This window comes from Symsagittifera roscoffensis, chromosome 9 (assembly GCF_963678635.1).
Source record: "Symsagittifera roscoffensis chromosome 9, txSymRosc1.1, whole genome shotgun sequence".
In the NCBI taxonomy this organism is placed as follows: Eukaryota; Metazoa; Xenacoelomorpha; order Acoela; family Convolutidae; genus Symsagittifera; species Symsagittifera roscoffensis.
Window position 1 is genome coordinate 53580054 of NC_087070.1, and position 18519 is coordinate 53598572.

General features: G+C 34.2%; 1 protein-coding gene across 1 annotated transcript in view; it reads left to right on the top strand.

Annotated features, from left to right (window-relative positions):
* The first annotated feature begins 8262 nt into the window (after positions 1-8262).
* LOC134853846 (neurogenic locus notch homolog protein 1-like) overlaps positions 8263-18519 on the top strand; it is a 60807-nt gene continuing 50550 nt past the window's right edge. Inside the window, exons 1-3 of the mRNA XM_063869789.1 lie at positions 8263-9557; positions 10012-10114; positions 15278-15826. Coding sequence (XP_063725859.1) covers positions 9362-9557; positions 10012-10114; positions 15278-15826 — 848 coding nt within the window. The 5' untranslated portion in view covers positions 8263-9361. The remainder of the gene's footprint in view (positions 9558-10011; positions 10115-15277; positions 15827-18519) is intronic.

Consider the following 18519-nt stretch of genomic DNA (forward strand, 5'->3'; position numbering starts at 1 on the left):
CATTGAAAACTTTAGTAATTCGTTCTTCAAGAGAAGAGACGCGTTTCTTATGTCCTAAATAAACAAAGCAACAACTGAGTTTAAATTACAGAAAAAAACGATAATCTGTTTGTACGTGTAAACAGTTAAATGTTTTGGAGAAATTTGACATGAAAACTCTATCAAACTTCATCGATCTGAATGAATCAGGTTTATGTTGTTTTTTACAATATTTGAGAGACAACTATGAAGTTGATTTGGAATTTTTCATAGATGTTTTTTAGTAGACATATTGTTTTTTAATCGATCGCTAAACTGAAAGACTGTTTAAATTAAAACAAGAGAAGAAGAATCATGCTACCTGATATGTCTTTATACCTCTGATTTGTTTTTTTTTTGTTTTTGTTGAAATGAAAACTTTTGTTTTGAGCAATACACTTTTTTACACTATTTTTGTTTTTTAAAATTATCAAATATTCAAATGAAAAAGTATTAGAAGGAATATTTGTTCGTGGCACTATAAACAAGCTGGGTAGCATTCAGTGTCCGCTCAAAATGGAGGTCTACAGTGTTAAGCAATTTGAAACTGAGACCCACCAAAAACTGCTTTCTTATCAAAATTATCCAGAAAGCGTCTAAAAACGGAATTTTTGTTTTGTTTTTTTTTTTGTCTCGAAAAATGGCCTACGGCGCAGAAATTGTTGTATTTTTAGTGCTCTGGAAGCGCTCGGAAAACAATTAGGTTGTAAAAGGTTCTTCCAACGCACAATTGAACCGCAAAACAGGCACCAGGGAGTTCAACGTTATCGGAATCAATCGCACCAGGTGCAAGAACTGTCACTTCATCCGCTGCATTTAACTTGGAATGTCCTTCACTATAAATAAACTTGGTTGAGACGCTCGCAAAAGAGCATTAAATCCAGATCATGATTTGGAACATTTAATCAAAAACTTCGATCCAAAAGAATTCTTTTGCATCCAAGTTTTTGATTAAATGCTCGAAAGTGACTGTATCTTTCTCAGTTGATAATTCAGCCCTGCAGCTCAGCGTGCAAATGGATTCGTTTATTCGTTTATAAACAAAAGTGTATCATCATTTTCGACGTCGCATTCCCCAAACTCAAATAGTCAAGTGTTTGATTTTCAAAACACCAATTACTCTAACGACACTGAGGCACAGGACCCAAATGAAATCTGTGAGGTTGTTCAGATTTTAGAGGAATGTGAAGATGAAAAATCGAGCGATGAGAAGATGGTCAACATGGTTTATCAGACTTACTTTTTTAATCAGTACAGAGACACCAAGAAAACAGGAATTAGAATCATAACTCGATCCAATTTCAGTGGATGTCGTCGAAACCTCATCGGAAGCCGCCGTTTCTTTCATTGGTAGGATTACATGTTTACCGTAATCATCGCAACCTAAAAAGGACAAAATTTTGGATGCCCACAAGAAAATCTGGGATACCGCCCCTGTTAATACCTTGACACAAATTGTGGATTGATTCTAGGTCAATTTTAAAATTCAACGTTGCAATACGCTTCCTCTCTTATAAAAGTTGTTTTATTGAAATTAAAAACTACGGGTCAAATTGATGTAGTTTCTGTGATTAATTCAAGTTAGTCGAACTAATTATAAACTTTGATTTCCAGTTCGTTAAAAAAGGGCCGTTCAAAAAAAACGCCAACACGTCACTAAAGCAATACTTGAAAAGCAACATTCATGATTTTCAATAAAAAAGTTTTTCTTTTAAAAAAAAAGGTTGATTGTAGGTATGTCAATTTATTTTATAGATTGTCTGAGATTAAAACATTTGTAGAAACTGACACCTCAAAATTACATTTGACGTTTCTCCGTTTGAAAAAGAGTAAGAAAAAGAGCGTTGATTCTGAAACCATTGACTTTAAAATGTTTAGCTTAAAACACCGTAAATCCAGTTAATACCGTCAAAATATCGTAAAAAATATGCAAACGTTTAGATGATATTGAAGCAAATGTAGTTAAAGTTAATGTGTAAACCATGTTAACCGCCTTCTCATCGCTCGATTTTTTGTCTTCAGATTCGTCCGAAAACTGAACATGCTTTGAGTCCTGTGTCTCAGTGTCGTTAGAATCATTGATGAAATGGAAATCATACTCTTATTTATTTGAGTTTGAGGAGCGCGACTAAGAGCAACACTTTTGTTTCTTGGGGACGCTTCAGAATGTTCACTCATAGTCGAATGGACGTTCAAATCCGTAGACTAAAACACCGTAAGTCCAGTTAAAACGTTTGAAATACCGTTGATAACTGCGAAGGATTAAATGATAATTAAGCAAATGTGCTTCAAGCTAAAAAAAACTTTAGAGTAATTTCAGCAGAAACGCAAAACGTTCGTGTTGCCCTTTTCCAAATGAAGCTTAGGAAACCACATTTGAAGAAAATTTGAAGATAATGACAAACATTTGAACAACTTGATCTGCATACCGCATGTGACTAAAGTTCCAAGAAATCTCTCAGTTTTTCCTCAGTACTGATGTCATCATTTATTTAGTTCAAAAGCTTTCTTTCTGAGGATAAATCTTTTCACGTTGGGGACTTTTAGGCGACGTAAGATTCGTTTAGCACTTTCAAAAACGTAACAAAAATGTCAGAGTTTAATGATCAGTATGAGAGTTTTGCGGGCTTTCAACAGTGCCAAAAAACAACAGTTTCGAAAGAGGAAGAAAAGTTTCCGAATAAATTAACCGCATTTTCTAAAGAAAAATTTCTGAAGCATTTTCAAAAGAAAACTTTTTGAAGATCATCACCCTTCGAGAAAGTCCTAGATTCGTCCGTAGTTGAAACCTTGATATTTTTTTTGGATTTATTATAGGCCTTTTTTCAAATTCAATGTCGTCGCAATACGCTTCCTCTGTTTTTAAAGTTTTTTTTATAGAAAACAAAAATTATGAGTCAGATTGCTGTTTTTTCTGTGACTAATTCGAGTTAGTCGAACTAATCAAAAATTTTAGACTTGAAATTTGTTGAAAAAGGGCAATTCAAAAACGCCAACCCTCTAAAAAGCAGTACTTGAAAAGCAACATTGATGATTTTTTCTGTAAAAAAAATGTTTTTCAAAAAATATTGAGTGTAAGTATCCTAATTTAGTTTATAGATTGTTAAAAATGAAAAAATTGTAGAAACTGACACCTCAAAAAAAAAAACATTTGACGTTTCTCCGTTTGTAAAAGAGTAAGAAAAGAGCGTTGATTCTGAAAACTTGGACGTATAATTGAAAACGTTAAAATCATAAAATAACGAAAGAAACTATGCAAACGTCTTGATCATTTTGAATCAAATGCGTTTAAAGCTAACAAGACGTTCGTATAGATTTAGAAAAAATACAATTTTTGTTGTTGCCCTTCTCCAAATGAAGCTTTGGAATTTACATTTGAAAGATATTTTGAAGATAAGAACAAACATTTGAACTAGCTGATCTGCATACCGCATGTGACAAAAGTTCCCAGAAGTCTCTCAGTTCTTCCGAAGTAATGATGATACCAGTTTTTTAGTTTAAAAATTTTCTTTCTGAGGATAAATTCTTTCACTTAAAGGAGATTTAGGCGACGTTAGTTTAGTTTAACTCCCTCAAATACATAACAAAAATTTCAGAATCCAATGATCAGTATGAGAGTTTTTTTGGGGAGGGGCGTTCAACAGTGTCGAAAGAGGTAGGATCATTTCAGAATAATATAACCCATTTTCTAAGGAGGAAAGAGCAGGAAATTACTGTGCTAACTAACAAAGACTTTCACTCCTGTTTTGGCGCCAAAAAGTCTGCTGCTTCAAATTAAACAGTTATTTGGTGCCAAATTGTCTAAGTTGTAAAATTTCTTGCTCAAAAAATTAAAGTGTCACTTAAGATTGTTGTTGATCGCCCTTCAATCGGTGATTGCCGCACTTTTCCTATTCATAATTTTGCCTTCAAAAAGGGCTGGTTCCCAAAACTTCAAAATTACGGGCTACCGCTACAGAAAAAAAAACAAAACAATGAAAAAAAATATTTACATTTGCGTAGAGAAAAATTGTGGCAACAACCACCCTTGATAACAATTTGAGCAAAGTTACTAATATTCCAGCTATTCACAGCTATTCAGCGAACGCATAAAATCTGCAGAATTTTGCCAAAAAATTTTGTTAGTTGTCAGAAATTAGCTCTCCAGAAATATGTTCAAAATAATTAAGTGTGTACAAAAAAAAATTCCAAAACTGACAAAATTTTTTTAGAATATTCCAAATTGTATATGTTTTGATCATAAAAAACAGCTATCTGGGATGCCGCAAAGAGGGTCAGATGAAATTTTTTTCCAATTTGAGGGGCCAAAATCACTTTTTTTCTAAGTCGGAATCAAAGATGGAAATCAATTTTGTCTCAAAAAATAAGGTAGAATTTGGGCCAGTTGTCATGGCAACTTTAAAAAAGCTTGCGTATTGCGATACAATTTTGGTCGATGGAACTTTGAAAACATTGCCAGAGTCAATCATTCAAGTTTTTACGTTTTTTTGAAACACCAAAAAATTTCCTTGGTTTTTGCTTTCCTTTCAAACAAGTCAAAAGAACCTTACAAATTTTTTGTGAGTGTTCTCGTACTGAAAAGTGAAAAATTGGAACCAAATCTACCTTTAGTTTTTCTTACTGATTGCCAAAAAGGCTTTACCGCAGCAGTTTGCGAATTTTTCCCCGAAGCTCAGCATTTGGGTTGTCTTTTCCATTGCTGTCAAACTGTTTTCAAAAAAGTTCAAAACTTTGATCTACCAATTGAGTATCGGCAAAAACAAAAACTTCGCAAAAGAATGCAGCGATTATTTAAATTGCCTTGTTTTTTTTGCCTTTCAGCTCGGTGAGAACAAACTACACTGGAACCTATCGTGACCGGAAAAAACCTATTTCGCTGGTAATTAACTACGGAATTTCAAATTTTTTTTGAGTGTGTTGAAAAAACTTGGCTCAATGGACAATATGCATTACAATAGGCGGAACTTGTATGAAAGACCAGCTTCACTCACCAACACAAACAGTTTTGAAAGTGGGCATAATGTATGAAACAAAAAATAGGTCGATTCCAGCCAAGTTTTTGAGCTTTGATTCGAAAACTGAAGCAAGAAGAAAAATGTCGAAGTTTGCAATGAAATATTTTCATACTGGAAAAATTCCACATAAAGTTAAGAAAATATCAGAAAAAAAACAGCAGCAATTATAGACATTGAAGCGATCATAAGCATCGAAAAATCGAAACAAAGATATTATTGGAAAACATGTATAATCTGTTATAAACGGTAATTCAAGCTTTCTAAAGTGTTTTTTTTCTTTTTTTTGGTACTGTTCAAATGCTTTCTTTTTTGGCACTGTTGTACTTCGGCATTGTTGCCTTGCCCCGAGTCTTGTCTTTAGAAACGTAAGAACGGTTATTACGTAACTTTTTTAAAATCCTGTCACGACCTCACGACTCAGAAATTTGTTGGACCGCAAAAGGCATATTCCGCATCACCCGTTGTAAAACCGTAAGAAGTTAATGATTGGTAAGAGTGCCACAATTTTCACCAACAGAATCTTTAAAAAAAAATTTCTTTTGTCATGATGAGCTACAAAAACTTTTGTTCGTGTCAATTCAATTCTGAGAGCACAAGTGTTTAGTATCTGCAAATATTGGAGGCTTCTTTGTGCACTTTCATTGTTGGATTGGAATCAACGCTTTTTGCGATTTTTTATAATGGCGGGAGGACAAATTGCCGAACCAGACACTTGCTGATTCTTATTTCGAAATATTGTCATTTTAGAACAAAATATATGGCCAAAAAATCATGCAGTGGTCGAATAGAAGTTTCTCAATGTCTCAATTAGATCCGTTCTCAGCTGAATCTCAGAAACAGAAGTCACTTTTCTTTATACTCCGATTTCTAGAACTAATGGTTGGGTCAGATCTATCGTTCGTTTCAACGTCGCTCCGAGACCAATTTTCAAAAATAGTTATCCAATAACATTGAAAGTCGTTACCAGGATCGAGGTGCAGACTTTATGTTTCGATTTTCAAAGTCGCGTACACTGACAGTGCTTGACCGCAAAGGTACATTTGAGACAGGGTTTTGGGTCGAGCACAGATACGAAACACACCTCGAGCACGGTCGAGCGCCTTCGAAAAACACCCATTGTCCAAAAAAAAAATTTGTTTCAAATATCAACATATATTTTTTAACCTTTTAAATCAAATTGCAAACGAGTATTGCAAAAGATGGAAAAAAATAGCTCAAAAATAGTTCATTTCTACGAATTATTTAAATTGCAAATAACTTTAATCATTGCTTTTCATTCTGACAAAAAATCAAATGATGCAAAAGCATAAAGTATAACGTTTAAATTTGGATAATGAATGTTGTTTGAAAGTCGAAACGTATCCGAGTTCGCTCGAGACTATCAAAACATATCTCGCTTGGGTCGAGCACGGCCGAGCACAATTTTTTCGGTCGAACACGGTCGAAATATATTTTTCTTGCGTCGAGCACGGTCGAAACATACCAACTTTTCGTCGAGACGGTCAAAACATAATGTGAGCACCTCAGCTCGGGTACCGAATGCATGATCTTCAGTTTGTGGAATATTTTTATTCGTCATCAATTTTGCATGCTAGGTTGAGGTCAGCCCTTAAAACTACTGAAGTTGAGTGCATATCTTGTATAAGGCCAAAACCGTTGAAAATCTCTGAAATTCTCGTGAAAATCAAGCACCTTGAAACGCCATGCACTACGCAGTCTCGAAAGGCTTGCTTTAGAGAAGAGTAAAATCATATAACTGCTTTAAAGTAAGAGCAATTTAGTCGCACCAAAATGGTCACAGGTTCGAAGCTCGCATTGGTCAGGTTTTTTGGTTTTCAAACAAAAATTTGAACAAATGTATAAGGCTATCCATTATCGGATGCAAAATTGCTTTGCAAAAATTTTTCCGTGTTTTCCACATAAGAACTGATTTTGATTTGTATTTCAAATTCTTTTGCTATATTCAAGCGTTATGATGACGAAATTAAAATCTATTCTGGTCGCCATTTCTCATTTCTAGAAACAGCAGATTAGGCAATAAAAAGGAAACAAATCCCTTTCGCGTACCCCGCCCACTCTACGGTTTCTTGAAAAAAAATATCCAGCCACTTTGAAAACAACTGTCTGTCACAGGGGCGGAGCTAAGATTTTCTGAAGGGAGAAACGGATTTTTTTTTTTAATGTTCAAAAATTTTATCGAATTTTTCATTTAGGTCCACCAAATTGATTTCCCGAACTCTCCCAAAACACCAGAAAGAACCCATTTTTACCAAATTTTCTGCCCTGCAGGCAAATGTTTGAAAAAATAGTTTAAAAAAGGCATTTTTAGACACTTTTTGGGAAAATTTGACGGCACGCGCTCATGTTTTTTTTGGCGCGCGCTCCCCAAACATTGGTATATTTTAGCGCCGAAGGCGCTTTAGAAAAACTTCAGGGTCAGTCAGCCAAAACGGATATCTCAAAATAGTACAAAATGGGGACCCTGAAAAAAAAAGCTTCAAAAGCGGATCTGGGATTTTCGCGGGTGGAGAAGGTCGGTTTTCTCAAAAAAAACATTTATCAAGATTTTTTCTAATTTGTTCGACCAAATTCAGTTTCTGATCTCTCTCAAAGCAAAAACACTATCAAGACCCCTTTTTTGAGATTCAATTTGCACCTCAGAGGAAGTGTCAAAAACAGGCCAAAAAATTATTTTTTGGCCTCTAGAAAAATCTTAAGGTCGAAGAGCTAAAAATAGATGTGGTGCAATAATCAAAGTGGGGACTCTTTGGATTGCGAGGGGGTCGAATCCATGAGATAGGTTCCACCCTCCCTGAACCCCCCCAATCCGCTACTGACTATAATAATTCTTGAAATTCTCACGTTTTGTGCATATTGGCACCTGAGGCGCCTTTAGTACACTTTTAGGATTCGTCGACCAAAATGGATGTCGCAAAATATTGCTTAAGGGGACCCTTTGGCCGTGTAAAGTTTAGTTAGCAGTTTTAAGAGTGGGTCTTAAAAACTTTCAGTATTATTGCAAGGGACGGAATTTCAATTGAGAGCCGTACCCATTTCCTACAATAGAATGATATATTTTTATTGAGCAGTATTTTAGCCCATTTTGTTAATACATGCTCAATTCTTAGATAATATATATTCCATTATTAGTTATTACTTTTCACAAATTATCTCACGTGAAATTAACCATTCATTCCATGCTAAGTATATTGCGTGTGCTAATGATTGAATTTTTATCAGCTATGGATTGCAATTTCAGTCCTTTTATGAGCTGCGTGTAATTCTGCGTGCGGGTTCGTTAAGTGAAATTAAATTCATTTATTTGTAATTATTTGATACTATATTTATTATTGTTTTGTTAATTTTTACGAAGTTACAGCTTAATCAAAATACCATTTGACCATTTTGCGTGATTGTTTTCCAATTTCGTTTGCTGTGTTAATTTGATAGTTGAAAAATGGTTAATTTATTGATAAACTTTCGAAAAGTTACGAGAAATTTCTATGCTCTCTGAGCTGTTGTAAGATAACATAATAGCAGCCCTTTGTCTCTAAATATATTTTGTCCAAACCAGAAGAATTCGAGGCGGAGCCGTTGGTGTTAGGTCGCAAAAAGGTTCCTCAAACAGTTTTCAGATGATTGGGCCGAAAGAAAATCAATAAGTAACAAGGTTCAAATCAAAAAATCTCCAAGAAAAATTAGTTTAACTCGGTGGCCTGACATTCGAGGGATTTGTTAGCAGCAATCAGAGTCAGGTTCCTAATTTCTCAATTCTGATTGGCCGATATTTCAAACTCTTATCTCTGTAAACTATCTCTTTATAACAAATTTCTCAAAAACCATTGAATTACACAGTTTCTTTGTGTTAATTTGTACAACTCATTTATAACTTAATCGGAGAGTCAATTATTGTTTTTTGGCAAATTTGAAATAGCATTTCTACTTATCAATTTTTTTACAAGCAAGGGTTCGAATTTTGAAATCCGTTTCATTAAATAACATTTGCCAATTTTTACCCAGAAATTGAGCTCAACCCTATTTTCTACATTACTATATGAACAAATTCGACGAATCGAGAGCGTTAAATTAGCCAGTTTGGTCCCTGGATTTTTCTAACATCAATATTCAAGGTCACACGCCAAAAAAACTATACAGAAAGTCAACATCGCATATCGCCACACAAATGCAATTTGGAGACATCTTTATGTCAAATTGAAAGATCATTCAAATTTAAAATCAGCATTCCGCGAAAAACTTTCAAATAAAGTGAAGTTTTTCAACCTCTGTAAAAACTTCATTCTGAGCGTTGGGTTTTTAACAAACGAAAAATGAAAAAAGTCATAAAATTACGCACTTCGATAATGAAACTCATGTTACTGGGCTTAATCGTGGTTGTCGGGATCGGCGGTGTTTCTGGAGACAAAGAAAAGGATCTTGAGGATGTTCCGGATTGGGTTCTAAAGAGACATCTGAATTATCTGCCCGAGTATACGCCCATAGCTAACAAATCAGCCAATTATCTTGGTAAGTCACTTTTGGAGTTTTCGAAAGCTAATCATGCCATAGTTTAGTGGTCCAATAGTTTTGCCATAGTTAAGTTGAATCAATTCGAAATTGAAGGATAGTTTGCACTTAATTCGTCTATATGGTTTTTTTTGAAGAATACATTTTAACTCAGAAATAACCAATTTTTACTCTCGTTTTGGCCGGTAGAGGGCCGAAACGTCTGAATAACGAAAAATTTTTAGTTTCGGGTGAATTTTCGAATATTGGACCTTTGATAATTTTTGGACGAGTACATTTCCCGGATAGCCAAAATAAACTTTTCCCTGCGTTTTATTGACTATCATTGAATATAATCAGAGCTACACAGTTGTTCAGATACACATACTAAAATACACATTTCCAATCAAACAATCCTGCATAAACAAAAAAAGTTTAAAAAAAACAATAAATTACCAACTGGTGTTTTTTCTAGCCTCATGTTCGCCTGTACACTGCAATGGAAACGGACTGTGCTTTGTTGTCGACCAGGAACGGGAAAGGAACTCTAAAGATGCGCCAGCTCACAAAGTTTGCGAGTAAGTAGTCTTAAAAAAGAGCTAAGGTTTTGGTCAGAAGATTGACAATTGATTATGAAAGGCGAAAAACAAAATTTGATTTCGTTATTTTGAGAATTGAAGTGTAGAGGTGTTTTCAGCACTGGGAATTTAAATTGGGGTAAAATTACAATAGTAGGGTTCAGTGGCCGTGCTCTGAAATTTTTCTAGAGGGGGGGTTTCGTAAAATTGGCCGACCTTTTTTTTAAGACCAATTTGATTTTCCGAGCAATTCTTAAGTAGTATAAGGACCCTATTTTGAGAAAAATTAGTCGTGTTGGCGCCAAAGGCGCTTTTAGAACAATTATGAGGATGTTCAGCGAAAAATGGATAGCATAAAGTTATAGCTAAGGGGGACCCTTTGGAAAAATTTTGGCAACCAGAATTGTGGGGGGGGGGGGGGTTGGTTGGTTTTCAATATCAAAAACTTTAGGATTAAAGAAGATAGACATATCAAACAGGGCTCATGCTAAAAACAAGGCCTGATAAGCTGTGAAAAAATTTGTATTCAGCCAAAGGAAAAGATCTATTTCACAAAACAAAGACTAACTTTCAGGTACCAAAAATTATACAGCAGATTCGAAGATAACACAAAGTTGCTCGTATTACGCGACCAACGCCTTGAATGCTTCGTCAGCCTTTTTACATGTCAAGGGTACCTCGACTTTACAATAATTATCAAAAACTTTCCCCATGGGAGGACTTATTTTTGAAAAAGTAAAAAAAAATTTCCAAAGCGTCCAATAAATAAAATAAATTTTAAAAAAATAATTAAAAAAACCCGATCCCATACATTTTCATAATATCTGTTTTTATCAAACAGGAATAATCATTGGGTTGAGTTGAGTGATATATCATATTCCAGATCTTTCAGTCGTGATTCGAACGACATGAAAAAATTTTGAGAAAAATTTCTTTGTCGAGAAAAACCCGTTCGAAATATCAGTTTTCTTATTTTTTAAGACTATGGTCGGAACATTCTGTGCTACTTGCACAGTAACCGGCTATCCTTGTTTCACTGAAGTATTCAATTAGAAAACTGAGTAGCGTCAGTAGCGAAGTCCATGACGGAGTCTCGAAAAGTCACCAGTTAAGCTGAAGGAGAACACCATTAAGCCAACATGGCCCATTATCTTGCCCATCACCAGCCAGTGACTTTACCCAAACACAATGCCCGTTAATATTCATACATAAGCTTCTAAAATCAATGTCAATTTGATTGCAAAAATTACTGAAAAGTTCCACCGCTGGTCCTAACTAACTCAACACAGACCAGAGTACAAAAAATCTCAGTATTTCTAAATAAATTTTTAACGTGAATCATTTGCTCTAAAAGACTGGTGATTACGGGTTCAATTTGTTCAAAGCAGCACCAGATCAGACTAGATTAACAAGCTTTGAAAACATTAGAACCTGTCAATTAATTTATTATTTGCAAAAGGCCGGTAAGAGTTTTTGCGTAAAAATCGTTTTTTTTTTATCTCAACCCTGTTAGTTTTTGTAAACAAAATAGAAAGGGGCGAGTAAATGCTGCTCAATAAAAGAACGAAATATTTGGTGCTATTATGATAGGCTGGTTCCTTAAAATTAACCAGGTCCATTGAGAATAGGCACCTAGAGCTCTCAAATTGTTTAACATTTATAAGATGGTCTTAAGGGAGGCGTAGCAATAAGCAGAATGGTCCAAGTGCAGAATGTGTCCAAGAGCTGAAAAACAGAAAAATGTTGACTTATATTGGTTTATACGGGCTAATTGATAAAACAATTAATAGAATCGTAAAAAATTCCAAGAAAACGAATAATTTATGCACGAATTGTCTAATTTCATTATTTTATTCAATTTTTTTAAATTCTTGATTAAATTACTCAAATTATGCATTTAATGTTCGTTGCGTTGGTACTATTGACATTTCTGATAATTAATTTACCGATTAGTTTATAAAAGTTGATATTTCTGTTTTTCTGCTCTTAGACCATTTTGCTTATTGATTGCCACCGTCTTTAAGAAACATGTCCCAAAATGTTTTCAAACGCTTCATATTTACTGAGTTCGTATAACCTCAGTTTCATCATTTTAATTTAAAAATTATTTTGAAAAATTTGCCAAAAATGAGTTTTGAATATAGGTAAGTATCGCAATTATGGCTTTTAATTTGTAAGTTAAGTTAAATGAGCATTTTGCTTGATTTCAACGATAGTAACTACAAATTTAAATCTAAAATTTTTCTAATTGAAATCATTTTGCGAGATTGAAATGAGTAATTTATATACAAATTAGTTGTCAAATTACTATGTGCAGATCCTGTTTATCATAAAAGCTTTTTTTTAGGGACCAGCCGATCATAGTAGTACCAAATTTTTACACAAAATGTATGCTTTTCTTTTCCTTAAAGTAAAACGATTAGATTATTTCTACACCTCTCGTTGAAATCGTTACTATTTATGTATTTTTTATGTGTATCAATAATCAGGATTGTTAATCTAAAACAAGCACAAAACCACACAAAATTAGCAAGGTTGAATGTTCCGACTGCGATCCCCTGAAAAAGCAAAGCCCGGAATGTTCCAATTGCCTTTTAAGGTATATGGAGTAATATTTCATGAAAAAATTTTAAAATTTCAACAAAGAAAAAAATTTAAGTTTGATTTTTTTGAGAATCATCCACCACACGCTTTTTAAAGTAAAAAGCAATATATTTTGCATAGCATACCTCAGTTCAGTTTGAAACTATTTTTATGAGGAATTATATTTTCGTTACGAGTTAGAAGCACGAAAAATATCGCTCGTTAATTGTCCTCAATGGGCAATGTTTAAACCCCCATAACTTAATGAAAAATGATCTCAAGTGAATTATCTTCTTCGATTTGACCTCAGGGTAACAATATTTTTAGTATGATCTAAAAGTAACGTCAAAATCCTGGAGAAAAAAACCGACCCTGAGTACAAATATTCTGTCAATTTCTTTGAAAGTCGGAACAATAAAATCTGATTTTTTTATATAGCCAAAACTGGTGCTTTTTGGAATAGAACACTTGACTTCAAAATTTTCAGCTGCCTAAATTGTTTTAAGTGTTTTGATATAGATTCATTAGTGGTAAAATGGATTTGAATCATTTCATAAAACTGGGTTACGTTGCTGAATTTATTTCATGCTATTTTTTTAAACTATATAACGATATAGTTTGTGAAAAAATTAATATAAACAAAAATGTTAATTGCTTAAAATTTGCAATAAAATAGCTTTCACTCAATTTATCATACTTTTTTATTCCAAATTAAATTTACCATATAAGCCTCACTTATCACCTGATGATAAAAAGAAAGATTTGAACTGTGATAGAAATTTTGAACTGTGAATGAAATTTTCAAACACAGTTCAAATTTTCTATCACAGTTAAAATGCTTCTTATAATATTCGGGTGATAAGCTAGGCTTAGATGGCCAAAAAATTTGTTTTGAGTCAAAAACTTCATGTATGATAAAATCCTAGATCCGCCCTTATTGAAATTTTTAAGTTTCGCAGGTTGAAATGAAACAAGTGTATGTAGTTTTTTTTGTTTTCTATCAGTTTTAGACCTGTTTTGGTTCAATTAACGGCATATATTTTACAGCGATTTAAGGAATTTATAAAAAGCTGACTAACAAGAAAATCTTAATTTTCAAACCACGTTTCTTTTTTGCTTTTGCTCAATTTTGATATCATATTAAGTACCCTATGAGTTTCATGTTCCGAGATTTTCCTATTTGCTGACCAAATTTCGTGAACTTTGATAAGGTAAGCTAATTTTTGATGGCGCCCAATTTGGTTTAGCTGATTTTTTTTAAATTTCAGTTATAATTATTTCTCGTTGGATGTTTTCTAGTGAATAAAATCAACAGAAAATATGGAAAATTTCGAAAATGATGTGAAAAAAGGTTTTATTTCATCCATCAGGGTCGGGAGAGTTTCTATGCCCACGGCAACTTAATATCCTTGCTAGTCAGAGATGCACGTAACTAGCACCTAGAGTTTTTAGAAACGCCCCCTCCCCTCCCCTACCCTAACAAAATCCGAAAATAAAACTTTCCGATTTTTTTTTGTTTTGAATTGTTTTTTACAAAGATATTAATATGGTCGCATCATTCTGTAAAATTTGCACAGCAACCGTCTTTTGTTGTTTCTATTTTTAAAACTGTGCTTTTTCTAAGCTACTTGCACCAAAACCGAGATACTGACTTTCTTGCGACATGAATGCAATAACATGTGCAGTTGATTTCTTGACTGTAGCTCTGGCCTCTGAGCTGATTTTTAGTTTCGATCAAGCAGGTCAACACTTGTTTTGTAGCCTAGCCATTGGGTCTGTTTTTTAAAAAGTTAATTGTATCAAAACAATTTTTTCGAAGCTCGATTTGTGCTTTACAGACTAATCTCGTTAATATTTAATCAAGTTAATTCTCACTAACAACAATTTTGTTTACTTTGATTAGAAACCCACACAAACCAAGTAATTGTTTTGGTCCCCCTAGGGGAAATTACTTAACAAAAGTTTGAGTTATTTACCAGAGAAATAAATGACAGCGACAAGTATAAAAAAGTCTTGCAAGGGACGGACCGCGGGCGGATTCTTGACTCTTCTTGTGTGTTGTTAAACTACGAACTTAAAAAGTCAGCTAAATAGCGTGAAATTAGTGAACATAATAATGTTCATCAATTATGCAGAAATAGAGGAAAAGCCACATATTTCCGATGGATTAATCGATTCAATCAGAGCAATTTAAGGGGCGTTTCCGGTTATAATTGAGGAGGCGTCGGCCTGTAAATTAAGAATACGTTCCGTCCGGTCGGATAATGAACTTCAACATTCTTCTGTAGGGTAGGAACATTGGCAAATGGAGTCACTTTTGAATATTTTCCAACAGAAATTAAAAATAAGTCTAACGAAAAATTAAGGGTTTTTCTACTGTAATAATATTTGAATGGATTTTGACCGTTAATTTTTTGACCGTTCTTATCAATAAAAGTTAGGGTTAATCAACCATCTAAATAATTCGTCTGTGAAATTTTTTTGAATCGCAAGCGCGTTCACAGAAAATTACATTACATTTTTTAAATCTGATGTAATAAAGATTCAATTGAGTTTGAAAAATGACTTTGAAATTTTTAGATGTTCGGCCGGTTTCTTTGGACCTTTGTGTCAATTCGAGGACAGCTGCTATCGCAACAAGTCCTACTGTCACCATCAGGCAGCATGTCAAATGGTTCTCGTTAACATCCCCGACGAATCAACGTCCTACCCACCCTCCCTAGAAGTCACCGGCTATACTTTAGCCGCTTACCCAGAATGCACTTGCAACGACGGAACTTTCGGCGACCATTGTGAAAGCTTCAATCCGTGTACTGAATCACAGAAAAACCAATGCAACCATGTTGAAAGATGCTACCAGCTTTCAGATGGATCACCCAAATGTATATGTTTTCCAGGAACGATAGGAAAACTTTGCGACAAGATCGTTTCTGTTGAAGATGTCTGTACAAAAGAATCCTGTAACAACTCAGGCGTTTGTTACGAGGAAAGAGGACAAGCTAAATGTACATGCGAAGATGGATTCAAAGGAGCAAAATGTGAAAAGAAACTGGATGTCTGTGAACAACATTTCGACATTTGCGGCGGACACGGCAGCTGCAAAAGTGACTCCAGCGATAAAACTTGGAGGTTGGTTTCAATTTTATGTATTGAAATTATGTCCTATGACATTTCTATGTTATAACGTAATATTATAGCAGCTATGTGATAATAATCGTTATGAAAACGGTGGCGTATAACAAAAGTTTATTTACACAAGCAACGCTTGTGTTATAGTATGAACTCTCTTTTTTTTCCAACCTAATTCGCAAATATTGTTCATTTTGATCAATAACCAGTTGTTACGTACAGCCAATGCTTAGGATATTACCACAGACTAATTTATTTTAAATAGCATTTTAGCTTCAAGGTATCATGGATCTGCAGGGGGTTCGAACCTGGTCAGGGTCGAATGTTTTTAATGAGCTTTTTCGTATACTAGCTAAAATGCGTCCGCTCTATAAATTGAGGCATGTTAGTTGGTATTTTTTTTTCAAATTGACTGGTATTGCTAATGCGTCACTTTACAATTATGTAGACTCATAATTGGCGTGCGTCACTTTTCAAATTTTTACTCATTCAGTTTTTCCCAGTAGCGTTATTGGTCATGTTTGCTTGTGTTTGCGAAGTGCAAATTCGCATCTGTGTGAAACAAGATTTTCAGCATTGAAGGCAATTTTTTCAAATGAATAATGGCATTTTGAGCAATTTCTAAGTCATGACCAAAAAAAACAGTTTATTTATTACGAATATACAGCCACCAATTGTTTTCGCTACTAATCCGTTCTTAGAAAATTACTAGTATTGACTAGGCTCAGACTGAATTCACTTTTTTAAGATGAAGAGCGCAAAAATATATATTCAAAAAAAATTGGGAATAGCCCTTGTAACATATAAGTTGTCAAAAAATTGCGTTTAAAAAATACTATTGGTAAATTAAATCTATATTGTATCGAGTGAACCAGAATTAATTATCTGGATGTCGAGTTACGTGAACATAAATAACTAAAGCTTAGTATTTTTCTTTTCTAAATATGTATGTTTTCATTATTCCGACTACGAAGTAGGAAGTAAAGTTTTCTTCTGGCGGATATTAAGTTTTGTCCTTGCAAAATTATGTACCACAAAAACATTTGTTAACTATTTTTTCCTCGCTAAATTAGGTACCTCAAAAAACCTTTGTTAACTATTTTTTCCTCGCTAAATTAGGTACCTCAAAAAATATTTGTTAACTATTTTTTCCTCGCTAAATTAGGTACTTCAAAAACATTTGTTGACTATTTTTTCCTCGCAAAATTAGGTACCACAAAAAACATTTAACAAAAATTTGTTAATATTAGTGATATTTCGTATTAACGTTATTTCAGTTGTAAATTCATTGATAGATTTTAGTCGAAAGTTCCAGTTATGGATCTGATTGTGTACATTTACGCTTTAATATTTTTTGCAGTAAAGATATCATTTTTACTTGAAAATAGCAAAAACGAGTTTATTCCCTGATTGAAACCCTATTTTTTGCCCCAAGCCTCCCATAGGTTAATTAAGTGCCATATCCGTTTGGTATCAAAATAATATGGTAAGAATATAGAGCAGATTTCAGAGAAGCGTATAGTTCTATCACAGGGTAGAAATGAAAGTGAAAAGTAACATTTTCTCTGATATTTTGCTGAACTGAACCAATGGTTGATAAAACTAGGTGCTAGGTTTTTTAGCAGACTGGTTTTTAGCAGACCAATTTTTTACCAGACTAAAAACAAATAACAAATCAGAATGCTAACTTCGATTGTGGCATTATCAGGAGCAAGAAACCCTGATAGATTGTGCGTGAGTCAATATTGGCGACTATTTCACTTAGAAAATTTTTCTGATTTTGAAAACGATAGTTTTTTTGACAAAACGTGAGCTAATTATCTAAATTAGTGAAGCTCAACTCTAGATTAAGCGCATATGCTTGTCAGTCAATTGTGTATCAATAATTTCACGTTGGTCTGGTCAAAGATAGGTCCCATGAAAACTTAAGACCAATTTCACATCCTCGACCCCAAAGCCGCTTAGAGGGAAGGATGTTAACTAAGTTCGGAGTTCGAATTTTCAGTCAATCAAAAAAAGAAAAAAAAGCATTTTAGAGCGCTTAGCAAATTTAATTTGAGTTGAACGCTAGGGTGGAGGATTTTAACGGTGCATTTGGGGTGGAGGATCTTAGCCTGGTCTATTGTGGGGGGGGGGGGGGGGGTCGGGGAGGATGTTAACCTGATTCAAATAGTGTTTTTCAATTATCTAGGGCTGCAAAATTAAAGTAGATCACGTATACAAAATAGATGGCTCACAGTTGTTCCGACTAGTTCTCAAATTATTTCCTCTGGGAATCGATCCTTGCATCATCGTGGTTCCAGAAGGGTCGCTCTCACCACTAAACTATCCTGATTTAAAGAACCTGCGAAACCCTCAGTAATAGGCTAACGTGACCACCACAAAATCGTTCCAAATTCAATTGAGGCAGGTTAATTGGTCTTATTAATTCCAAACACGATTCTTAATATTCAGCTAAAAATTCATATTTTGTCAATATTTTATGAACCAAAAACTATTCGAGACCAGTTTATGAACAGTCAGAAAATTTAGGGCGTTGTCCTGATACGAGCAGTCTTGTTTATGCTTAACCTATGATACAGTTCTGCGTTTCAAGTTTGATTTGCTGTACGACCATAATCCTTATTGAAAGCAATTCGGAAGAGTTTTCGTTTTTAAATGTAAATCGCTCTGTAACGGAAAAAGTTGGTGAC